Source organism: Phalacrocorax carbo, chromosome 1 (genome assembly GCF_963921805.1).
Source record: "Phalacrocorax carbo chromosome 1, bPhaCar2.1, whole genome shotgun sequence".
NCBI lineage: Eukaryota > Metazoa > Chordata > Aves > Suliformes > Phalacrocoracidae > Phalacrocorax > Phalacrocorax carbo.
The window spans coordinates 162,041,961-162,068,555 of NC_087513.1; the positions used below are offsets into that span (position 1 = coordinate 162,041,961).

The 26,595-nt window shown below is 38.6% G+C and overlaps 1 protein-coding gene across 1 annotated transcript in view; it reads right to left on the minus strand.

Annotated features, from left to right (window-relative positions):
* GPC6 (glypican 6) overlaps positions 1–26,595 on the minus strand; it is a 788,463-nt gene that overhangs the window by 548,763 nt on the left and 213,105 nt on the right. The window contains exon 2 of the mRNA XM_064440688.1: positions 8,239–8,397. Within this exon, the coding sequence (XP_064296758.1) occupies positions 8,239–8,397 (159 nt within the window). The remainder of the gene's footprint in view (positions 1–8,238; positions 8,398–26,595) is intronic.

Sequence of the window (26,595 nt, forward strand, 5' to 3'; positions counted from 1 at the left end):
CTGGTAGCTCTGATTTATATATGCAATTTTCATAGTTACCACTAAGTATAGCACAAGTGGACCTTATTATGCCTGGTTTTTAAACTGTCTCTAAAAGTATTCTTATGGCACATAAGCATATAGTTCCCTTCTTTCCCTAAAGGATCTATCTTACTGCTAAAAGTGACATTCCTATGACGCTAATCCCAGAAAAAGAGCCATTTCCATATTCTTCTGATAAACCACAGAGCAGAGGTAAAAGAAAAAAAGGAAACTTTAATTTAAAATATATTCTAATGCGTCTTTGACATAAGCAGAGATACAGGGACAGAGATACAGTGGTTTTTATTCACAAACTATTTTTCAAATATTCCAGGATCCTTTTCATTATATACTCTTTTAAATTTTCTTGTAATTTCTCAGTTGTTTGGACACACGGGCAAAAGAATTAAGAAACGAAGAGCAGCAAAAAGACAGCAATGCCTGTGTATTACAGTCATGAGATTAATCTAAAAAAATGTATTTCTGCATTTAATGAGGGTTGAGGACAACAAATGAGAAATGATAAGACTACAGTCCCTATTATCCGGGGTGCTGACATCATGAATACCCTTGGTTTTTAGCTTGGTTTTTACATACAGTCCCTAGTTTTGTTTCTTACAGCATGGTTTTGTCCTTGCTGTGTGTCAGGTGAGCACCTACCATCAGAGTAAGAATCATGTACAGGTAACAGAGCCTCTGACAACTGATTGTCAGAAAACTGATGTCTTTCATCAGTGTTATGGACTGAGGCCGAGTCCTTTATTGATCCTATTCTTGTCCATATGCATATGAAGCATCTTCAGTCGCAGGATTTTTAGTATTTGTAATTCAGTAATTTTAGTTATGGGTTAGTATTTTTAAATCTTGGCTACTAAGTTCAGAAGCATTTTCCATCATAAAATATTAAAAACATACAGTATTCAGAGCTTCAATGAAGATTAAATGTCATTTTAATTCAACAGGACGGCATTTTTTTCAACAAGCATAAGATAATAATTTATCACAATAGGGCTTACTTGCCTCAATATTTTTAACGTCTTCTTTCCCACAAAATACTACAGAAAAAAAACAGAGGATGGCTTTTGTAAAAGAGGCAGATAAAGCACAAAGGGACCTTCAAGAGTGTTTTAGATGTTTTGCTCCTATATTATGTTCCTCGGGGTGGAATTTATCTGAACAAACGTGTAAGTCCACAGTATAGGCATCTATGTCTGAACTAATTGCCCTCTCTGATCAATATAGAAAAATAAGCACTTCAGGGAGAGATTTTTCCTGACCTATTTGAGGCATAACCTTTAGGTCAGCATGACTTGCACCTATCATTCCCTACCGACCACCGAGGGAATCTACAGGCGTAGCCTACACAGTAGGCACCTAACACTCAGCAAGGCAAATTCTGCTGTTTTGCAGGAAAAGCACTGGATCCTTGCCCTCTCAAAGCCTGCTTGGATTTGGCTCTACCTAGACAACATGCTTTCTACTGAGCTTCATTTGAGAGTGGGTCGTGTCCGCCTGTTCCAGCACAGGAGATCAGCTTGTCCTTTGCTTTGCAGCTTCATAAACCTGATGCTGCTGGTTAGATTGCATACTCCATTGATCATCTGCACTTAGCAAACAAAGCTATGGAAGAGCAGAGAGGACAAGCCATCCAAATGCACGAAGTGTGCTTCCAGGTGCAGGCAGCATGCAGAAGACACCAATTCCCACAGCGCTTTCAGTACAGGACTTGACCAGCTTACAGGAATTTGCACCCCTGGCTGGAAACTATTCTTACTACTGAGCCAAACCTTCCTTTCCAAGTTCTGTAGGCTTGCCACCTCTCCCCTTTTGGTTAATTTTTAAAAAATAATTTATTTTGATCTAATGTAATTTACAAATTTTGATGTAATATGTGAAGCTGATGAACAGTAATCTCAGTGCAAATCTTAGTGGATTAGACTCTAAAATCTTTTGTAGGCAATAGAGATTCCTCATAGGTTATTATCAGCTCTGATAAGATTTGGATCAGCTGTAGAATATTTTATTTTCAAAGTATTTCCTGTCAAATATAAGGTAAGGGATCTTTTATCAAGAATCTCTGTAAAGTTTAGAAACTTGTGCCAGATGTCCAGCAAAGGCTTGCAAGCTGTTGCATACTACAAGCTGGCAGATGTTACCTTTTTATAAGGCTTCTAACTGCTCTAAGGTCTGTGCTTTGGCAAGTGCAGAAGGTATGTTGTATGTTAAAACAGTAGATGGATTACACAGAAACTGTGGCCCTGCTAGCACTGTTACAGCCGAACAGTTGTGAAGTTTTAAAAGCCCACCTGTCCTGCAATGGATTTTTCTTTTGATGGGTAACACTGCAAAGCAACACTGAATTCTTGTAACACAAACTAAGAGAACAAAACCAAATACCACCACCTTACCTGGAACTAAACCGCAAAATATCTGTTATCCCAGCTTTTGTATCGTGGAGCTGTCACAGATATGACAGCACTAGAATAAAATGAGTAGTTGTATAAATTGCACAGATTATGCTATATCTATTTGACTTTCCCACACTCCTTAGAAGTCTTCTGCCTCCCAAACAGGTCTGTGGAAAAGGCAGACCTTTCTGATTCCCTGCTTCCAAAAAAACAAAGAAACAAAACAAAAATCATCCTGTGAAAACTGTGCCCTTTCACATTCGAAGTAAGCAAAGCATGAAAAAAATATCCTGCTGAAAGTCCATCCTTCACCCACTGACCTTGACAGCACCAGCGTGCAAGTGGGCTCCTGTGCTGCTGCACTTCCCCTCTGCAGAAGTCCACAGAGGTCAGTGCAGCTCCAGGCCTGAGCTGGGACTCAAGCTGGGCTGGCAGGCTGGGCAGCAAGGGTGGGAGGAAGGGAGAGCAGAGAGGAGACGACTTCCATTGGCCATACAACTGAACCTCAGTGTATTCCAATTTCCAACATCTCCCTTATTTTACTTTCCATGCTGCTTTTTTTTTTTTTTTTTTGCCAGCTTTAATGAGATGGTTATACCTGGCTACAAGAGGTCATCTTGGAGAAGAGTTCTTACTTGGTTAGATAGCGACTTCACAAAACACATTCTTGTCAGCTCAAATGTCAAGGATATTCATAAACATTATTTTTCTCCAAGTTCTTTTATAAACTGTGCAAGAAAAGAAAAGGGAGCACAGGGTTTCTGGGATGCTAGCTATTCTGGCAGGTATTGGTTTGGAGGATTATCTTTGAAACTTTTTTCCCTGCCCTGTAATTTACATGGCTGCTGCTGGTAATGACTGTAAGGAATATAAGTAGCACTAATGGGTATGGATCACTGTTCTCCCAGACTGTAAAAAAAAAGGAGCATGGGGAATGATGACCCTGTAAGACAGATCAATGCAGCTGCAGATTGGTTATTATGCTATTCAGGTTATTTTCCTTAAATGGCATCATGCCTCACACATTCTGCTGAAGGCTATCCATACCCATTCAAGTTCATGACAGCTATTCTTAGACATTCTTTCATTTTTAGCACCATTACCAAGGCTACTACTGTACTTTTTTAATGAGAATGAGACAGTGTCTCTTTTATTAGGTTCAGATCTATTTAGCTTAGATTAAAATTATTTGCTATGATTTTCCTAGAGTTATTCAAAGGATTATTGAGAAAATGTCACTGCACAGCTACTTGCCTCCTCATTAACATTCATGACAAAACCTTCCGGTAGGGCTGGTTTCGGCTGCTGATGGAGCAATACTTAAAAGAAATTGGCTTGTCTGTGAAACAGCTGCTCAGCAAAGCCACTATGCAAGGGAATCGGTGATAATAAGATGATACTATTACAGCTACAGTGGGAGCATAATATATTTTAAGCTTCTTTGAGGTATGCAGTGGGGGTCCAAGAATTGGAGCACAATTGCTTGTCTATTGCTAGGAACAAGAAACAGCTGATCACCACGTGTCTGCTTATTTGGATTAGTCCTACCCAAACCTTGAGGAAAAAGAAAAATCCATATCTTCTGGTACTCTTCAATTCCTGTGTGTTTCCTGTCTTTTGGAATTGGTTTTTGTTCCTCTTCCTAGTTTTTGGAAGGGTTTGTGAGTCCCATTGCTGAAACCGATATTGGATTCTTTGTTAGGAACATTAAGCATCTCCTGTTCCAAAGGAATTTTTCTAATTTCAAGGCTTTCTTTCTTAGGCAGGATTCTCAGGAGAAGATTCCCTGGATCCCCATGCACTAACTAGTGGAATTGCAGGCATTGATTTTTTTGAAATGACCGTCCAGTATGGCAACGCAATGGCAAATACATAGATGTGGGCAGTACAGATGCAAACATTTGCACATAAGGCTCAGCCAAGACACAATTGGCAGCTGGTATTATGTTGTATAGTGACTCATGCTAATTCACACCATTGTCTAGAATATGAAAACCAAATGAAAAATACTATTGTCAGACCTTTGGCTCTGAGACATCTTCAAACATCACATACTATGAGGAATAAAACACTTAGGGAAAAATGAATCTAGAAAAATGGAGCAGTTAAAGGTCCCAATACAGTGACAGCCCCTTAGAAATGAAGAGAACAAATGAGTATGAAATAAGTAAGATTGTACAGGGCTTTAGGATGCAAGAACTAATTGCCAGTTAAAAGAAAGACATCATTTCTTCTGATCATAGCAGGTTTCAAAAAACTTAATAGTTTCTAAAGTCCTTGGTTATGAATTTCGTATTTACCTTCTTCGCTTATAGTGCTTACAGAAATTAGTTCTTGTAGATTTGGAAAGTACTGCACTTCAGGTAAAATGGAATATAAAAATGACATAGAAATGATGTAGGAACACTGCTAGCAGGCTGAGGGAGGTGAACCTTCCACTCAGCTCAGCACTGGTAAGGCCATATTTGGAGTGCACAGTCCAGGTCTGGGCTCCCCAGTACAAAAGAGATGTGGACATACTGGTGCAAGTCCAGCAAAGGGCGGTAAGATGATCAAGGGTCTTGACCATCTGTCATATGAGCAGAGCCTGAGAGAGCTGGGACTCTTCAACCTCAAGAAGAGAAGGCTCAGGAGGAGCTCATCAATGTGTATAAATACCTGGTGGGGGGACTAATGAAGATGGAACCAGGCTCTTTGCAACAGAGCCCAGTGAAAGATCAAGAAGCAATGGTCACAAATTAAACAATAGGAAGTTCCATCTAAACACAAGAAAGCGCTTTTTCACTGTGAGGATGGTCAAATACTGGCACAAGTTGCCCAGAGAGGCTGTAGAATCTCCATCCATGGAGATATTCAAAACCTGGCTCCACATGGTCCTGGGTGATCTGTGGTAGCTGATGCAGCTTTGAGCAGGGAAGGGGTTGACTAGGCCATCTCCAGAGATGCCTTCACATCTCAGCCAAGCTCTGAGTCTGTGATTCTGTGTAAGAACGTGTGTCTGATCAGAGGCTAAAGAGATAATGGCCAAGTTACAGCAGATTGAGTTTCCTTGTAGATTAGATCATGAATAGGAATCTGGGGCAAAATCCTGAAAAGGAAAACAAGACCTCAAATTACCTCTAAAAATGGAAATCAGAAAATTATTCCATCTATGCTTAAGTGTTTGGATGTAAGGTAGAAAGCAAATAAGATAAGAAAGGCAAGGCATATGAAGGTCAGATCAGAGTTCAACAAAGAGTTCACATACCTCTAGCAAGACTTATGTTGCAAAGATTAGCATTACCCTAAGACATGCCTGGTACAGCAAAAATAAAAGTTGCAAAAATCTACAAGAACTTCCATGTCCCTTTCAAGGGTTTGCAAAATTATATAAATGTCTTCACAAAAAAAGAGGCTGGCAGCAACACTACTTTAAATTAACTCCTCACAGGAGCAATGCTAATATACTGTCTATCTCAACATTACTTAAATGTGCATATATTCTGTTATTGCTTAGATACGCTGCTTTTGATAAACAGAGGTCCTGTATACAACTTCCATAAAATCATCACCGTTGGCTGCATTTATTTTGTTATTTGTGGTGTACTATCATCAAATGCCAGAATCATGTATCAGAACTCCCTTGTGCAATCAAAGCACCAAATTAAAACAACAACAAAAAAGATGATTCTTGAAAAGTTAAAACATTGATGTTATCTAACAATCCAATATTTGTTTTACACCAAAAAGTGATACCCTATTTTAAACTGCAACAAATCTAGCTGGTTCTATACAGAAAGACAGCCTATTAGGTGAATAGATTATTCCATTAATGTATTTGCCCTTCTGGAAAGATTAAGCAGTTTTTCCATATAAGTGAACATTTAAATAGTTTTATAATAGCATTAAAATACTGAAAGTATACAAAAAGATCAATTGATTTTGATAAGATTTTACATTGCAGATTCCCTTTAAAAGATCAATGATAATCCAGAAGAAATCACTTAGTCTTTTAATCCAACTTCCTGTGGAGCAGACCCCTAAGAATCCTAGAATGCAATATTTACAAGTCAGTAACTTTCAGCTATATACCTTACCATCAGTATTAAGACACAGAATTTCAGATTACTGAAAAAGCTATAATGTGCTTAAGCCCGTTGCAATATAAAAAGGCATCCAGCTGCCAAAGAATTAGTAAGGTACTATCCGAGCTCTGCGGTCAATAAGCCTAGCATTTTCAGTAAACTGCATCGCTCACTGAACACCAGCAATCGCCTTGGTTTCCTTCTGGAAAAAGAGAAGAGCCCTGTATGTGCCATAGATGGTTTGAAACGTCTGTTCTGCTTGCATACTCACCTTGTAAAACTGCACACAGCTTCTGGAATTTTTTTTTAAGTCCTTCAAAGCCAAGTAGTTTTTAAGAATCCACTACACAGAAAGTTCCAACTTCACATTAAAAAGGGAAGCAACCACAATTCAGAGTGCTACACAGTCATCTGCAGTCCTTCCAAGGACTAAGGACACTTTCTAAATTGTATTAGCATCTGATCTGCTGCTGGGGACTTTTCTCCAGCTCATCCTCATATTATACATTTCCCATTCCCTCCTTTTATAATTCATCTTCCCTTCTGTCTCATATTGAGAGAATCAATATTAGAAAAAAAAATGGATAAAAAGAATGATACAGAATTATCCTAAGGTGTTAGAGATATCTTCACCTTCTTCTGAATGTGACCTCAGAGTTTCAAAGTAAGCTTCCAACTTCAGGGATAACCTTTCCACCATTCTCCTACATGTGTGTCTATGCCCTGTCACCTGGGGTCAGCCAGCTTTACTGCACCTGTTTGCAGGCTTTCTACCTACGTACGAAGATGCAGCTCTGCAAAGATGCAGTGCTGTAACACTCTTTACAATGCCTATTTACACCTCTTTGTGCCAGACCCTTTCCAACTTACACATAAGCAGAAATGCTCAGGGGGACACTTTCAACACAAATACAGGTTTCGTATTTAGTTAAAGCCATGACTGATTATTCTGAAGCTCTTTTAGTCTTCGCTAATCTGCTGTTTACGAGAAAAGCTCAATACGGTGTGACTGGTAAATAAGGACATAACCATAAAGACTGTTTAATGCTCATTATTAAAGACAAGCATTTAGCAAATTGTGAAACTGAACCCTTGACCTTACAAAGATCTTACAAAGGCTGAGGACCAGAAGACATTGCAGTACGATTAGAAAAAAATACCCCCCCCCAAACAGTCCTTGTCAATTCTTTCTAGGTATAAAGGATATGTTCGATACTGTTTAAGTGCTTTGCATGACAATTCCTCTCAAATGCAACTGAGGCCTTAGTGTTTGGAAGCCAGAAGCCCTCTAAGAGACTCTGCATCACAAGAAAATCAGGCAGTAAAAAAGTACAGCCTTAAGGGTACAAAAAGGCAGAGTACAAAAAACCCCCTGTTTTACAATAACAAAAAACACAGGAGATCCACAGTTCATCTTGCAACAGTGAACATAATTGCAAACCTAAATTTTGCATTTGAAACTAGGAGACAAAAATTATAAACCTCTCTATGCATATCTAATCTCTCTTTTCAACATTAGCCAAGCCTGCAGGCGCTTAACAGTCCGATTCTTGATGTCATTGTAATTAAAGGCAATACTCACAAGGCTGATAAGCATACCAGCTGTAAATTAACCCTTATCTTAGCCAAACTGACAACCGCAAATGTGATACCCAACTGTAAAGAAAAGGACATTGAAATTTAATATGGATAACTGACTTTTCAATCCCATAACCTTGAAAATAAGTAAATTATATCCAGCCTACCGTCAAACTTCTTGTGCCGGGATACAAAAGTGGTGCGTACAAAGTGACTTGTCTCCTCCACTAAGTTTTCAAACTCCAGTTTGCTCTGTTGGCTTAACTTGTCCTCCATTTCTGAGGTGCAACATGTATATTCCTGAGGGCAGATTCTCAAATGTTCCCCTGGAATCACAAGGGAAAAGGAATTAGAAATAGTTGAATACAGATAGAAATGTGTCAGAACCAAATATATGTGATGTCTATTCAGTTAAGGAAGGTGGGCTACCCAAAGAGCTCTTCAAGGCTTGACTACTCGATTGGGAACACTTTGAATCTGTATCAACAATTTTTCCGTAGCTGGGCATTCCTCACACAGGAGGGGGGACACACTTTGAAGAGTTGTTTTGATACTTCAAAAGGTAGAACTGTCTCATGCCAAAAGTGATTCCTCATACTGAAGAAGCCTTCCTCATAAACAGACATATACTTAAAAATTCAAAGACAACTGCTTGCTTTCTGTTTGTATACAAAATGCCTGGAGAAATACCTAGTGAGATGACCTGATACAAGTCATCGGGATACATGTCTTGTTGTCAGAACCTGCAAAACTGAAATTATGTGGGTTTCTGTAGATAGGTCTGACTTGCCCAAAAGCACCAAAAAATTCTTCCCTTCTACCCTTCCCTCCCTTCTGCTCAAGTAAGTGTATTTTAATGACTGTATTTGGGTGCCGCATGTTTTCTTGGGCAGCATTTCTTGTCAGACCGAACAAGTGCTCTGCTGAATAGGAGAAAGCAATGAAGAGTTTAATTAATGCTTATGTTATACGGAAATGCAATGTAAAAGGTAATGAAAGCCTCTTATTTAATTCAATAGATTTATCTCTTGAAGCACTGTGCCAGTTCTTCTGACAATATTGCTTTCTTCGGTACAATTTGCAAGTGGAAACCAATTCTTTAGCTCATGAAATTAAAATGGTCTGTTATTACATGAAATGTGAATTTCCAATTGACACTGTACTATGGGTGTCAGAAACATTTAGCTCAGTTTGTACAAAAGCAGGAAATTCCACCATTCCCTCTTGAGAAATAAAAAGAATGATCTGCCTTTATGTTTAAAGTTACTTGTAAGGCAATGAAAACATTTAGCTTTCTGTACACCGAATCCTGATTAAAAATCCCTCTGCAAAACTCTTAAAGGTGCAAATAAAATGATATACAAAGCCCAAGGGTTAAATAAATACTGGGGACCTGATTCTCATTTATATCGAGGCTCCTTTCTATCACTGCTGAGTTGTAAAGAAGATTTAAATGCAGTTTATAACTACTTTAAGGCTACTTTTCACCATTCTTATTATATAGTGAGGAGAATCAGGCCCTAAGGTTTATGTTTCCCGGGGGTATAATACATTTAGCTGCTGCATCATTTTGAAAACAGCATCAAAAACAGGTTTGCACATGCTTAGAATAAACAGTATCTTGAGTTTGCCCTCACCTTATTCCAATTTTTGATTCAGTTTTTGAATGAAGTCTTTTAATTTGAAATTTATTCATTCCTCAACCCTGACCCATCACCCCATCTTAATTTGGTTTTTCTGCAAGAGTTCATAATATATGAACTATAATGCCATGAGATTACTTTTAGCAGTCTCAAGACTTTTTAAAAGCTCACAGCTATACACCTTCAGGAAGGATCATTTCATTATTATCAGTTACTGTTCAGAAGTACTACCTACAAGTACCAGTCGTGTCCGAAAGCACCATGATATAAAACATTGCATAAAAATGGAAAAAGAAATATGCTGTGACCATCAGAATGTTGTAAAGATTGTTTCCTATGTCTACAACACCCTCCCAACACAATAAATTAATTCCTATCTATTCTCAAAATCATACATCTAAGCCATAAAAAACACACACAGGGACTGGTGAGCCAGCTCCTGTCAAACGTAAATGACAGTGGCAAAATAATGGTTGCCTTACCCTCTACATCGCTGTCACATTTAACTGAAACTGTTCAACAAGTAACATGCGACTGTGGAGACACCATAATAAGACAGAGTAAGAATTATTTTAGTAACAGTAGTGTTCTGCGTTTTTATTAGATGTCAGAAAGACAAGGAAAGCTGAAATATTGTGTCATTAGAAGCAGCGCCATGTGCTTGATTAAATGAAAAATACACCTCATCCATAACATCTGTAACGCCCTTCCTCAATAAACCCAGGGGGTTTTACTCATTGGAAAGCACTGGGTAGACCTACTATCCCAGTTGCAGCCACAGTGGTAGTTTATGATAATGATGTCTTCTAGTGTTGTTGCAGTCAAGCAGCCAAAAACTTTTACAAAATTCTGTTTTTATTTCCTCTGTTCAAGATTTTTTTTCTCTTCTGTCTGGCTCCATGGTTTTTTTGTTGTTGGTTTTTTTTTTTTTTTTCCAGAATTGCCAGACTATCAGCTGAACTAATAGCCATGGGTCTAGATTTTTAAGACATTATGTTATGCTGAGTATTATGATGAATTAAAGCATATTGAACTCAGTGTAGCAGTCATTTTTGTAGCAATATTAATTTTTCTCATGCTTATTTATTTACAGACTTAGTTTCTCTTTCCTACAAAAATGACTTCCCACCCTGGCTGCTACAAACTCATTCAGATTCCTACTGCACTTATAGATGCATTTTCATTACATTTCTTCTTTTTAAGTCACTGGAGGTTCATTGATTCGTGAGGGTCTTAACTGCTGAAATATGAAGCTCACACTCACAACTTCTACACCACCTCATTGCTTTCCTCTCCTGATGATGTATCTTCCAAAATCATCTCTACTAACCATCTGCTTCATCACAAAAACTTTGCTAAACTATAATCAGCTTTTTTAAAACAACATTTCTAGTTCTTCTCTCCTCCCCTGCCATATGATCTCTGCATTTTGGTAGAAAGAAATAATAATGTAAATACTGTGCTACACTGCATGCTTCAAGATTTTTTTTCCTCCTCCTGTCTCCTGCACTGGAGGGTCAGGAAGGACTGTAGATAAAGCAAAAGCATTATCCATTGCTCTGTGCCAATGGAGTGTTTGTATGCCTAGGAGGTTCAAATATACTTCTCAAAGATGAAGTCTTCAGAAATTGTGGTTCATAAGCCCTAGCATGTTTGTACTGACCATGACTGGCTGCAGTCTCCAAAGGCTCACAACTTGAACAAAAACTTTGGCCCTTTCCTGGAAATGGAGAAATGAAACTTTCTGACAAGCAGTAATCCCTGTATGTTTAATCTTAATTTCCTTTTTAAAAGCAGCAATTGCTATTTTGTATTTGTTCTTATTAAACCTCCAGCTCATGTTAGAATCACCAGTTCATTAGTTCACCCCTTAGACAAAAAAAAATTGACATTTTTTTTTTTTTAATGAAGGGGTTTGTGCTTTATTTTGGATTTTTTTTTGCTTTTTTTTTGTGTGTGCAAATCTGCAATATAACAGACTGCTTGGATTGGAAGTAACTCTGCAGGCTATTTTTGATTGTGCTTCTTCTATTTCCCTGAACAGGATAATTTACCATTTGCATTTTGCGATATATTGTTCTATTACTCTAAAAGGAGTTTAATCACTGATTTGTGTATTTGCACACCTTAAGTATTTTGCAGGTTGAAGATGCGCTCACAGCTAACATACCAATTCTTGTCCTGGGAAACTCCATATGGTCTACGTTCTTATGCTAATTTTAGCAAAGATTTTATGGCGCAAGTAGCATTGGATATAACTGACTCGTCTTCCATTGTTGCAAATGGTGTCTCCCCAGACAAGTTTGACAGAATGTAGTTACGCTGCACCAGCATTTTGCCAGACTAACAAGTATTAACTCAGCAGTTCCCAGCAACCTACCACAACTCTTCTAACCACTGTTTCCAGCTGAAGATGCTGACCTACATATCTCTCCTTATGTGGCTTATGTTATATAAATCAAATCAATTGCCTACTAGAAATTCAGCTACCAGTATTCAATTTCAGTTTTATTGCAGCTGTAATCTCACACCTGCCTTCACATGATCCAAATTGGCAAGTTTTGCAGTTGAATTTGGCAATCCTGCTAGCATGTTGCTTTGAAGTGTGATAAAACAATTTATAAAGCACTTGTTTTATATTCACATATATTGCAGTTTGGTGTCCCCATAACATGCTACTAACCTCACAAGAGTCTTTAAAAAATTGCAACTTACAACTTTCAACCTGAACAAATGCTTCTACTGTATATCAAAATGCCAGAACTGATTTGAGCGTGGTAACTATTTGCAGAAGATACAATCTGTAGGAGCAGTAAACTCTATGGAATATAACATCACCCTTAACAATTTCACTGCCAGATTCCCTGAACGCCTGATGCAAGCGTTGGTTACATTATTAGAACTGGAAGCATGATCACATAAAATAGTTTACATCAGCCAGAATTTTTTATGGGTCATGTTGCAAGTTTAACAATTTCGGAAACAATTCCTTCTGAGGCAGTCAATATTTTATAGTTTCAATCCTAATCATAAATTTAAAAAACTTATATTGTCTGTTGACAAAATGGTAGGACTAACTGTATGACTGGTGAGAATAGAAACAGTCACCACACTGCTTCATAAATACAGCAATGAATAAAAGTTAATAAATAAAAGGGGTAAATTCAAGGTGTGTTTTCAAACTTGGTCACCCTGTATGTATCAACAGAGCCTAAAGGAAGAGGAGATAGCTCTGCATCCTTCATCCTGCAGATTAGATTAATCTGACGAGCTTTGTCACTAACCATGTTCTTTAAAATCAGAAATACCTGCTTCAGACCTGCTTGTATTCAGCCATTTGTGGAGAAGGCAGCGTAATTTGTTAACAGTATGAAGTTTAACAAAGACAAGTGCAAAGTATGACACCTGGAACGGAATAACCAAAAAATCCCAGTACAGGCTAGGATCTGCGTGGCTGTGGAGCAGCCTTGCTGAAAAGGACCTGGGCTCCTGGTAGACAACAAGCTGACCATGAGTCAGCATCAGCAAAAGCAAAACAGCTACTGGGCTGCATCCGCAGGGGCATTACTAGCAGAGGTAGACATGATCAACCCACTTTACTTAGTGCTTGTCAGACTGCACCTGGTGCACTCTGTCCCATTCTGGTCCCCACAATTCAAGGAAGATGTTGACAGACTAGAGAAGGACATGAAGATCATCAAAGGGCTGGAGAACCTGCCCTGTGAGGAAAGACTGAAGGAGTTCGGTCTTTTGTCCCTGGAGAAGAGAAGGCTCGGGGGGACCTCATCACAATATTCCAGTATTTAAAGGGCAGCTACAAAGAGGACAAAAGCTCTTTCTTCACAAGGAGCGAGGGCATGGGCATGTCTTCACCACATGGAGAAGACAGGGGGCAGCAGGCAGGAGTTGCGTCAGGAGAGGTTTTATCTTGACATAAGAAATAGATTTTTTTACAGTGAGAACAATCAATCACTGGAACGACCTCCCCAGGGACATGGTGGAGTACCCATTGCTGGAGGTTTTCAAAATGCAATTGGACAGGGTGCTAGTTAATCCCACCTAGGCTCCCTTTCCCACAATGCCTTGGACTCAATGGTCTGTCGGGGTCCCTTCCAACCTGGGCTGCTCTATGGTCCTGCAATTAGGCACTTCAGAGCTTCCTACCTCTCAGAATTATACAGGACTCTAACAGCTGGAGTTTTGTTTCTAAAATAGTATCTTCCACCTAATTTTCTGTATACTTTTAATTACCTTAAATTATTATTTTAATTATTTTTAAAATCTGATGAATAGAGTTAAAACAAAAACCTCATTCAGCTTTAACCCTTACCCACTGTTTTGAGATTTTAATCTTTTTTTGTATTGGTGATGATGTTTCTGAACACCTGCTTTTTGAAGTTTTAAATTTAAATGCTCTACTGGTGAAATCAGGAGCATGGGAAAAGTCTTCACGATCTCATTATTAATTTTCTATTATAGAAAACTATTCTCCTCCAATATGCTTAAACCCTTCTGTCACTCTTACATGCAAAGAGAAAACACTGCTGTAGAAGACTTTGACTCACAATCATCTTTAACTTAAATCCAAACAGCCATATCATGTTTTCTGCATTAACTTATTTAGCAGTTAAAACTAAATTAGGAACATGGGTTTCATTATTTCAGCCAATATTCAAGTAGTGAAAATTAAAATATCATTTTGTTGGACAAAACCTGTTCCCTAACCAAAAAGTCCTAAGGCTCCTTCTGACTTTGTAATTATCTTCTCTGTGGGGTATAACAGCCCTGCAAGCAGCCTCTGTAAAATTGCACCTGACATTCAAGTAGCAGAACTGAACTTTCCTACTCAAACTAAAAGGAAACAGATTATGTTTTAAATTAATTCCTTTGTAATACTGGCCTGACAAGTGATGACGGGAGCAATAATCGCACAGAAAACGACAGCTGAAGGAAAGGAAAGAAAGCTGTCTGTAACATACAGATCATGTTGCCAGGCACGACTCCCCTAATTTTAATCAACAGAATATTGAACCTGAAAAACTTGTATGTCCAGTGGACTCCAATAAACCCATGCAACTACCCTAGGAAAGAAAAGGACTCATTTGTTTGCCTTGGACCCAAATCATCTTTGTTCAGATTCCTTTTATTCCTTGAGTACTTTGAGGTCAATTAAAAAATGAATGCCTTCCAAACAGACTGATAATTAGTTAACAGTCTCTTCATTACGGGTCCCACGGGGAACATTCATTTACAAGAAGCCGTGACCCTGTTGTCCTTGGGAAGCTCTCAGTAATAAGTTACAGAAGCAGAAGCCAAGGCAAACCTGCTCAGACTAGGACTATACAGATGCTAAAGAAAGAGCTGAAGTCCCTAGAGCCTTCCTAACTAAACTACTAGAAGCAGTACCACTACTCCAACACTCAGGTTCATTTTATTTTCCAAGCATACACAGTCAGACAATTGGTTTTTGATAGCGCAGTTTGTGAGAAGAATCTTTATTTACCTCTTGGGGTGTGTGTTACCGGCGTTGTACTCAGTGCCTTGTGGAAAGCAAACGGTAAGGCTGTGATTCAGCACTGTGTATTTTCATCATCTCGCTGGCTACATGGCTGCAATTTTCTGATTTCAAAGCATGTTTCCACCTGGGAATGGCAGCCAACTTCCCCTCCCCCTCAATTGATTTTTGCTGTTTATTATGTCCCCAACTATAATAGCAGAAATATCTTATAAAGCATTATAGTGAGAAGTAGAATACAAGCAGCACATCGCTTTACCATGACCATAAACCACAGTGCAAGCAGGCTTTCTATTTCAGCTGCTGTCAGAACAATTTTATTATTAAGAAAAGAGGATGAGGGTGTACACGTTCATGCATTTATAAAGATTTTAATCAACATTTGTCACATTAAACTGAAAACCAAAGATGTGATTGCAGCACATGATATATCAGAGACAGATTTATGCCATTTAGTTCATGTACCCACAGAAATACAATCACAGTAGGACAGAGTGGTGTTAGTTACCTGAGGCTAACTGGGTATGCCGTAATGCCAAAACAAGTCCTTAAGATAGTTACACCGTTGCTAATATACATGCAGCAAAAGTTAAAGCTGCATAAGCTACAGTCATGCCATTTGATTCCATTTTCAAGTACGCTTTCAAGCCATGCAGATCCCTTGCTGACTGTATTTTCATGTATAAAATCCATGTTTCTAAAATACTAAACTTAGCAACAACTGTTTAAAAGTTTGTAATCACAGTGCTGCTCTTCTATTCACATGGCTTCGGTCAGTCCAAGGAAACCTGTTCATGCTACCATTAAACAGATGAATCTACCTTCCTTCCTTCTGATGGTTAATGACATGCTTTCCTGTAATGCCAGTCATAGAAACAGTTCACAAAGACAACCACAGTATAGGTCTGGTTGGTCTTATGTCAAAGGCTGTAATGGGTACGTCAGTGGTAAGCTCTTGGAGCATGTGCCATAAGATCTTTATTGAGATACTCTTCAACCTAATCTCTTTCCTAGTTGCTTAAGGAAAAGAGGGTACAAAAAGGAAGGCTACAATTTATAAAGGCCTCAGAGTCCTGTTATCATACTGGCTTAAGGTCTACCCATGAAATTTCAGGGACAGATTTCTGTTTGGAACCAACCACTGGAAAGAACAAACTGCCCCTACCAGCTCCTAAGTATTAACCTTACTGTGACACAAGTCATAAGGCAAAAAGCAAAGCACTTTCTCCAAGTCTGTGCATCTTTGACTTTAGAGGGGAGAAAAAAACACTCCCTTTTTTCCCCCCAGAGAAGCATGCTAAGGATGTGGCCCTAAATAAAATGGACAGAGAAATCACTCAATGCAAGAGAAACCAAAACATGCAAAAAAATAATGTCTGATTACACCCCTGCAGGATTTACACAGTCTGTGAGCTAAGTTTGGTGCAAGTGTGCATGTCCTTGGTTTGGTTTTACACATCCAATTGCTGTTACAGTGTGAGAAAGTCCATGTTGAAACCAAGCAGGTACTGGAAGCAAAACCACTGACTGGATTGTGGAAGTTAGAGGATCCAAGAGGAAAACTACTGACATGGGAAGGTATAAAACCCCATGGGAAAAAAAGCGATGAACTTGAGGTTGCCAACCCAGCAACAAGGAATATCAGCCCTTTCCCAGCTTGACTAATGACTGCATGGCCACCAGAGAATTATCATGTCTTATCGCTGATGGTAATCATACTATTGCTTAGCCTCATAGCTCATTAGTCCTAGCTATCTATCCTGCGCAGTAATCAGAAAATGCTTGCTTTGTATTCTTGTACAAATTCTGCAGTTGTGTGTATTCTGCAGTGACTCAGAGAGAGTTGACTCACAGGGCTTAGGGGAAAAACTCCTCCAGCTGCTGCTCCTGATGGGCCAGGTGGGAGAAGACACCATAGCAGGGGGGTGCCTTTTTTCTGCAAGTTGCTCATTGTCAGTGGCATCTCCTTCAGGTGAGAAGGCCTCAGAACTACAAAACTAAGCATTTAGTTCTTTCCTAAAGGTGCACAAGAGAATCTTCTGTGACTTCCCACAGTAAATCTTATGCAGCTTAGGAACTCAGACCTTTTTCTGCCCACTCCTACCAAAATTCACACTGCTGAAATGACTCTCCTTCAGTGACAGGGGACACCAGCTGACACAGGAGGAAAAAGTACATGTACGTATTTCCAATGGGAAGTCCTCTCATGCAAGATTTTTTCTATTGACTTTCTTTAACTATTTTTAGACTGTTTTAATTCACTTATGTGACAAATATAGCTTCACTGAACTGAAAAAAAACCCCAGGCATTAATGCATAAATAAAAATATCCTGAATTACAAGGCTTCTAACTACCAATATGAATCTAAAACTTCTTTGTGAATATTGTCAACTTTAGCAAGAGACTAAATATTCTGTTATTAACCCCATAGATAAGCAAACTTTTGATGAATAAGCAGGAAGTTCTGAAACATTTTCAATAAATGTATTACCTAAGGAACCTCAGGATTCAGCAATGCAGACTGACATTCTTGAAATCGTTTATTCATTGCTGCTACCAGATTCTCAGTTTCAATAACCATCTGTCACGTCTCAGAGCCTGGGCTGGGGTGTCCACGTGCTCCCATCTTTCAGGCAAGCTGGACTTGTGTGTATGTCTCTTCAGAGAGAGGCAGCTGGTGTGTGTGCCTAGAAGCCTGGAGGTGTTTGCACTGAAGGTGGTTCAGACAACAGTGCCATTGTTCCTCAGCAGAAGTTGGGAAAACCTGAAGGCTTCCTGAGTCTGGACTATGTAACTTCTTTTGTGTTACAGTCCCAAGGCTTTCTCAGAGTTTGCCAGTTTTGAAAACCTTTGAGGTTTCCATGTTTTCTATGATAGGAGATAGAAATCCTCTTAGCTTCTGGATCAGGTCGCCGTACCCTTCCCTGTGGATCTGTATCCTTCCCTGTGGTTCCAAAGGCTACAGCTACACCCCTAGACAAAAAGGGGCCAGCAATTCATCTGTGTGGTCAGAGGAGCTTGCACCCATATTTCTTAGGGCAAATTCTCTCTGTATGAAATGAATCTGTGAGCAAAGTAGTTGAACCAGTCAAAAAGAGTCAGGGTAGGACCTAACAATTTTGGGTCCAGTGCTTGAACTCATTTCTTAGCTATTTTTCAAAGATCCTGACAGGTGGGATTGTTGACATGCTTGAGGGTAGAAAGGGTCTACAGAGGGATCTGGACAGGCTGGGTTGATGGGCTGAGGCCAACTGTATGAGGGTCAACAAGACTAAGTGCCTGGTCCTGCACTTGGGCCCATGCCCAACCATGCAGCAACACCATGCAATGTTACAGGCTCGGGGAAGAGTGGCTGGAAAGCTGCCTGGCAGAAAAGGACCTGGGGGTGTTGGTCAACAGCCAGCTGAATATGAGCCAGCACTGTGCCCAGGTGGTCAAGAAGGCCAACAGCATCCTGGCTTGTATCAGAAATAGTGTGGCCAGCAGGACTAAGGAAGTTATCATCCGCCTGTACTCGGCACTGGCGAGGCCGCACCTCAAATACTGACATTGAGGTGCTGGAGCATGTCTAAAGAAGGACAAAGAGTCTTATGAAGAGCGACTGAGGGAACTGGGGTTGTCTACTCTGGAGAAGAGGAGGCTGAGTGGAGACCTTATTACGCTCTACAACTATCTGAATGGAGGTTGTAGCGAGGTGGGTATCAGTCTCTTTTCCCAGGTAAGAAGTGATAGGATGAGACAAAATAGCCTCAAGCTATGTCAGGGGAGGTTTAGATTGGATATCAGGAAAAACTTATTCACTGAAAGGGTTATCAAGCACTGGAACAGGCTTCCCAGGGAAGTGGTTGAGTCACCATCCCTGGAGGTAACTGAAAGACATACAGATGTGGCACTTAGGGACATGGTTTAGTGGTGGACTTGGCAGTGCTAGATTTACAGTTAGACTCAGTGATCTTAAGGGTCTTTTCCAACAGACATGATTCTATGATTCTATAATTCAAACAATCAATTAGAGTAGGGTACTTCAGAGGTCAAATGACACTGGATTCAGAGAGCCTGGCAGAGGAGGCATGATATCTTCTTGATTTTAAGAGGTCTCCTGGCTTGAAGGAGGATGCAGGGCAGGTGTGCCCTACACTGCTGATGCTGCAAGCTTGGGAATGTAGGTAGTGTACGCAGTCTAACAGAAAAGCCTGCTTACAATATCATGATACTTTTTAAAGTCAATATTTTCTAAGAGAACACAGTTTACTCTGAAAACTTTTAGCTCACACTAATTAACAGAAACTATGCTTACATAATATCAGCCAGCAACAGTCATCATTGCCAAAAGGAAAATGAAAGCTTTTTAGAGAAGAGGATAGTTGCTTAGCTGCAACAATTGCAGATTTGCTCTATTCCCAGTAGTGCTTGAGATCTAAATCTATGTTAGTCCTACACAGTGGGTTTTTTTTTTTGTTTGTGTGGTTTTTCCCTTTGTTGGTTTTTTTTCTTTTTTTTTTTTTTTCCCTCCCCTGTATTGGATTTAGACACAAAAAAAGACTGAACAAGATTTTTTAGCTCTTTTTATTACTGTACTTTTGTCAATGCCCTCTATGGCCTGTGATACTTGGCAAGGGTCAGGGTCTTCAAAATCAATAGCTGAATGTAACAGAGTTTCTTGCCCTTCAAGTGTTTTAATGTTAAAGGTTTGACCTTTATGATTAAAGATCAGCTTGAAAGGAATTCCCCATCTATGTCTGAAGTCTTCTCTATGTAACCATTTTTTTGAACAGACATTTTTTACTTCAAAAATAAAAGGCTTCTGTGCACTTTTATAGACTTAATCAAAACATTTAAATATAGCCGAATACAGTAATAAGCTGGACAAGTTCTATCAGTCCTTTAAAGAATAACTGTTACCTTCTCAAAGTGCCTTTTTGGCACACTTGTCCAGTACAATCACAGCTTTTGACTGGCTGCTTACAGCAGTGACCTCTGGTTAACTTGGGGTTACCTTGCAGCCAAGACTTCTGGAAAAGAAACACAACCTGAAAAAGCAACCAACCTTTTAATTAGTTTATTTATTTACTGAAAGAACATCATATGTTGGATCTGATAGGAACTGTATTTTCCTTGAAGAAGCTTGATAATTCTTCTTCATTATGGCTGAACGGGCTATTTCCCTATAAAGAAGACAACGCAGTCTTTAGTCCTATTTACTCTGTGCACTTCGGCTGATGTAATATGGACAGATATCATCCAAAGAGAATACTTCTCTCATGGAGGAAAGTCTCTGCAGACCTATAGCAGATGGAGCCAGGAAGACAGTAGGGAAAGACTATGTCATAGTTGTTTGTGGTTATTCTCTCTAGTATAAGGAGGACTCTAAGGCATCTGTCTAAATTCAGAGCGTCTTAAATACATTTCTCTCCATTCCTTCTCTCAGAAACTAAGAATAAGGCATTCCCTGGCCTGTGCTGCATGGATGGTGCCACAGGAAGATGTATCACAGTAATGACAGGTGGAAATTTAAAGAGGTCTCTGGCCATGTCCGTACAAACTTCAAACAACTTTGCCCACCTTATCCCAAAAACTGTAAAAAACCAACTGTAAAACTCATAAAAATGTGCAAGTCTGCACTGCAGATGCAGCTATAATGCTTCCAGGTCTTATTATGATCTCTGAAGGCCTAAATCTAAGGTTTTCTCATTCCCTGTGGAAGTGCCTATTGCATTCCCTGGGTACCTTGGGTTAAACAGTATGAATTTGCTTTGCTTTCCTGCCCTCCCTCACATCTCCACCTGCAAGGCTGTCCTCAGAGGGAGCCCTGTGGCCCTCACTACCAAGGGGAGGGCTGTGCAGTGTGCTGCTGTCCCTGTCCCAAAGTAGAAGTGCTTTCTGTGCTAAAGTGTTAATCATTTACACCCATAACAGGGAATGACTATGGTTACCTATAGAAATCTCTGCAAACAGCAAGAATAAACCTGTGAAATAAGAGCTAGGTCAAGATGCACATAATTCCAATATGAATCATGTATATTTAGGATTGGACTTGTTTGGTTTTTTTTTTTTCTGGGTGAATGATATAGTTCAGCTCTGGGCCCAACAGCAGTAGTAAATATATTACAGTACTTTCTGGTGCTGTGTTGGATTAAAGCATGCCTAAAAGCTTTTGCCTGGGATATTTTTCTTTTGTCACCTTGGCAAAAAACTTGAAAAGAGAAAAAAAATGTGCTAGGCAGTACCCCTGAAGTTTTTCTTTAAAACCAAGTTACTAGTAATTGCTAAATTCTAGCAATGTTGATATTTTCAGTCAACAGTATTAACTTTTACTGTCATTAAAATTATTTTTAATAGAAAATGTGCCGATAAAACTCACATTATTCTTTTCCTTATCACTGTCTTTATTGACTATCAAATGGAATTCATATATATATTATTTTCCTTGTATATCACAAATACAGTTATAAGAGACGACTGACAAGTTTCAGTTAAGGAATACATCTAATAAGCTACAAGTGTGAACAACTTTGTCTTTTTGACTCTTTCCAGAGTATCTGCCTCCTTGGCAAGTAAAGGTAATGTCTCTAACTACAGAGGAAAAAAAAAAAAGAAGAGAGAAAAAGCCTAAGTTATCCGGTAAACTGTGTAAAGCATCTAAGGAATGTGTCCACTGACTGTCACAGGAATGGCTCTTCTATTTCTCTAGGACTTTAAGTTACTGCACAACTGTGTCACATTTCTTGAATGTCAGCCTGTGTACTCTCTCTTTCCTGGTCTGATTTATGGGCAATAAGGAGACACCAGGAGCTGAACTTCGCTCTGGGGTGGCGATTTAAACAGTCAATCAGTCTGGAAATAGTATGTACAAATGATGAACATTTGCACAAAACTACATATGTAACTAAATGCGCGGCATGAAAAAATATACTTTCTTCCTGTGAACTGTTTAAAGCCATACTCAGAAAAATTGGGGTGAAGTTTGGCTGCTCCTGTGATGAAAAACATCAAGATTGGTCTTCTTATAGTGGGTTTATGAGATAAGGCAATAAATCATGTTCTGTAAAAGCTAATACTCAGTCATCAACAAAACAAGTCAGAACGGTTTATGAAAAAGACGTGTACAAAATGCACACACCTGCCAGTAAATAACCTCTTCTCTGAGTTGGTGTTTTCTAAATTACAAATTAGGGATTCATGATCCTAATAAATACAATATACTACTGGTTAATAGCTCTCACAGCATTTTATGTTTTTGAAAGAGATTTATAGGTTTATAATGAGGAACATTATAGTGCAGGTGCTATTAGCTTCACTAAAAGCTATGCATAAAAGAGGAAAAGCAAAACCTGTACATCTTTCATTAAATAGAAAATACAAAAGCATTTCATTAAAGTTCTTCCTCATGTACTTTTTTCTAAGAAAAAAAGTCTACATTTCGAGGTGAATTCTAAGCAGTGTGATTAATTTGGTGGATTTTACAAACTGCTTGATGAGTACTGTGTTTAATGAGTATTCTCTGAAACTTTATGGCTACTTTCTACATCCATTCAGCACAACAGCAGTTTTGAGCACTTGTTGCAGATGTTTCCAACTGTTTTCTGCCTAATGCAAATCCACTTCTTGAGTGATTGAATTATCAATGCCAATTTTAGATGATTCTACTCTTAAAAGATTAATGTCCTAAAGGAAGAATCAGATTACTACTTGGGTTGTTTTAACATCACTTCAGGAATACTCTCAATCCCCTTCTCCTTGTACAGCATGATTTTTAAAAACAGCATAGCATGGTTGAGTACATTTAGCCTTCTCACAATATGGTTACAACTGTATAGCTAAAACTGTATCTTAATGGAGTTATCATTCAAAATTAATACTGCAGTCTCATGACAAAGTTCTAAAACTTCACATAAAAACTATTAAAAACAAGTCGTATAAACAGCCATCTGGGATACTCCTTGCTGTCATTTAATAATTCACTATTATCTGGCAACTTGTAAAGTAGCTACCTCAGGTTAATATTACTTTCTAAAATATGAAAAGCTACCCAAAATGTTAAAAATAAACTTCTGAAATTGATGATGATTGATGATGATGATGATAATTCTGCCATAATTTCTGCACCTGAAGAAGTGTTCAGTAGAAGAAGTTCTTAGCTCTATGGGATGACTTACGTGCCTGAAGTTACCCATCCATAAATATTGCCGGAAATAAAATTCAGCAGCACAAGCTGCTGTAGTACAGAACTTCTATTGATTCCTCAGTTTTAAATTTATGATTGAATTATTATTGATCACGTACTGATTACTGAATTATTGATTTCCCATTTTTATAGTGTTTTAAAATATAGGAAGCTCTAGGGATGATCATGAGCTCCATGCAAGAATCCAAGACTCTGTTATCCTCAGGTCTGGGCAAACAGGATCTAAAATCAATCAAACCTACTGGCTTTTAGCTAAAGTTTTATTTTCACACTTGAATGACTACTTATACATGATCTTATGATAAATGCAGCCAAGACAACCTTAATGTACTGATATCTAAGATATCTAGGAAAACATCAAATTAAGCACCTGCACCATCCTCTTCTTTCAACTGATACTTAAGGCAAGCTTCTGGTGCAAGAAACTGGAAATACTGTGCAATAAAGAGCTTAAGTTCCTATAATAATCTGAAGCATAAAATTATATTTAAAAGTTTAAAATATTGGTAATCATATAATAATAAGACTTAAGCATGTGTGCTAGTGACAGAATCTTGTAAGGTCCCATAATAATAATTCTAAGTCGATTTGCAGTTTACTATAGCTATGAAGGTGAAATAAGTAATACAAAAAGAGATTCAAAGCTTTAGCCAAACTGTGTCCTTCAAGAATCAATTCTAAAGATAAGAACAGAGCTTCCTGCATTTTTAAAGGCAGATACTGCACACTTCATGTCAAGCTGCAGATCTGTGAGTACAGATGCAGTAAGCAGTGATTTAATGCTAACTTGATGCATCATTCAGAGTCAAGACACAGTCTAAGACTTGTTTGACAAGGCACATTCAAAGTACAAAATGATCAAACCGAAATTGTGCCAGTTATTTTAGGAGCAAATCAGATTTCTGCATGTTACAGAATTTCCTTTACAAGGGGCTGTATCATCAGGACAGATTAATTAGATAAAAGGTATAAGTAATACAGTGAGTGACTTCCAGACTGGTGAAAGTGTGACTGATCAAAGAAATACAATGGAATCATGCTGTCTCTGAGTGACTACATCTTACTTTATTAAATGCTCCCATAGCATCGCATGATCATTCCTACACCTTAAGTCTGCTGCTCAGAACCGAACAAAGTTCACCTATTTCATTTCATGGAGTCAAGCTAGTATCATCGTTGGTTTTGATCTGCCTACATTGCCCTTCTCCAAGTTTGAATGAACCCACAAACCTCAAAAAGAAAATTCAGTCGCACTTGTCCTATTTTCCTTACTTATCGGCTTACTCAGTGCTTAAGTTTGCATAACTATGAGGCTCAGCTGTGACCCAGGATCAGACCATAACCCTTAGATAGTCTCAGTTTGATTTTAGATAGTGTAATTAAATTGTCAAACTATGGCCTAATGCTTATGAAATATGAGAAGGAAAGGGGGACTGAAAGAAAGGGAAATAAAAAGAAAGAGACAGAGAAAGAATAACTGAGGGTATAAAGAATGTAAAATTTGTACAGAAAGAACCATGTCATTGCTATTTTAATTTTTATAAGCTTTCAACCAAAGTAGAATATAAAAGCAAATCTCACTAATTCTTTAGACAGAACAAAACCTCAAATTATTTCAGATACTTTGAACTGAATAAATGCACCAATAATGCCACAGCATTACCCTATTATGGGACCACAGGAGAATCAAGGTTGAGGAATATGAAGTGTGGGATCAGGTAGGCAGCTTCTGCTCCAGAAGAGGTAGAGTAATGTGGGTATGAGCTTGGCTGTGCCTCGTGCTTTGGGGCTAGAAATCAGCCCTTTTTGTTAGAAGTGTTCTAGTTAAGCCAGATTTCCAAGCAGAAAACATCTCCAGGTCCTCCACCACTGCCTAATTCAGACATGGTTCTTGAGAAAGCAAGACCCAACGTCAGACTGAATGGTTCAGATCTAGAGGAAGCTTTACAGTTGCTGATCTCCAGGAAGCAGCAGTCATCCTTCCTGAAGGTCCACTCGTCACTACACACACTGCAGCGGGTAACTCTGTTCTACTTTCAAGATTTTGTCCAATGTTGTATAGCTTTACTGTGAACGCAACACCTTGATATTTTTTTCACAGAACCCTTGTTTCCACAGTAACTTTGAGGAGGTTATGTTGATTAGCATATTTTTTCATGCCAAAACCCATCTAAAAGAGGATAACAGTAAGGAACTCATATAACTGTGTATGGGTGACAAATCAAGCATATGGAGTGTAAAAGAGTGAATTCACTGAAGAAGAGCTAGCAGATAACTCTTCATACAAAGTTTAGCCTTTTTTTGAAACACTGAAAAGAAAAAAATGTGGTGCTATTTTTTCTAGATGTAATCTGTAGCATTCCAGACTTCTGGAATTAATTTAAACAATCTCATTCAGATCTTTTTACTTTACTGACTGATGTTTGTGCCTTAACGTTGCACTTACAACTACACTACTATTTGTCCAGGTACCACAGTAACAAAACCAAACACATACAATTTAGATATGTTACATATAAAGTCTTCATATATACAGTCTTCCTTATTCGTGTGGTCCTACATATATATGTCTTCAGTCTTCAGAACTGACTATTTGGTCTCACTGAAATCTGCTACACGGGCTAGGTTCAAGAACAATCAGTCTTTTAAAATTATAAATTACCTAAGGGCAGCAGGTTGAAACTTTAAAAATATGAGTTAAAGCTCAGTTTTAGACAGAAACTTGGAAAAAACCCCCAGGCAACTCAGCTGTCAAACTAAAGCTAAGGCAACTAAGCCTTCATAAAAGCTGTGGGTAAAAACACTGCAGTTCATCATACAGTGCTTTAAAATAATACACTTAAATACTGCTGCAAGCTAAAAATGTTTTTCCATGATCATAATCTTATACCTCTAAGAAATTAAAATGAAGACAAGAGTTTTCCTTGTCAAACCATGGTAAGGATAGTGCCTTACCAAGATGCAAAGATTTACATGCTCAGTTTATGTTGTTGTAGATACCTTCCGGGGACATATTAGCTAGGATGCTTCACTTACAGAATAAATCAAGATGCTTTTCAGTTTCATCATGGATTGATGAGAGAAAATAAAAAGATGTTTTTATTCTCGGTACACTGACTTTTTTACTGAGTAATACTTAATGCAAACAGAAAGAAAAGAGAGTTTTCTGGTCTGTATCTT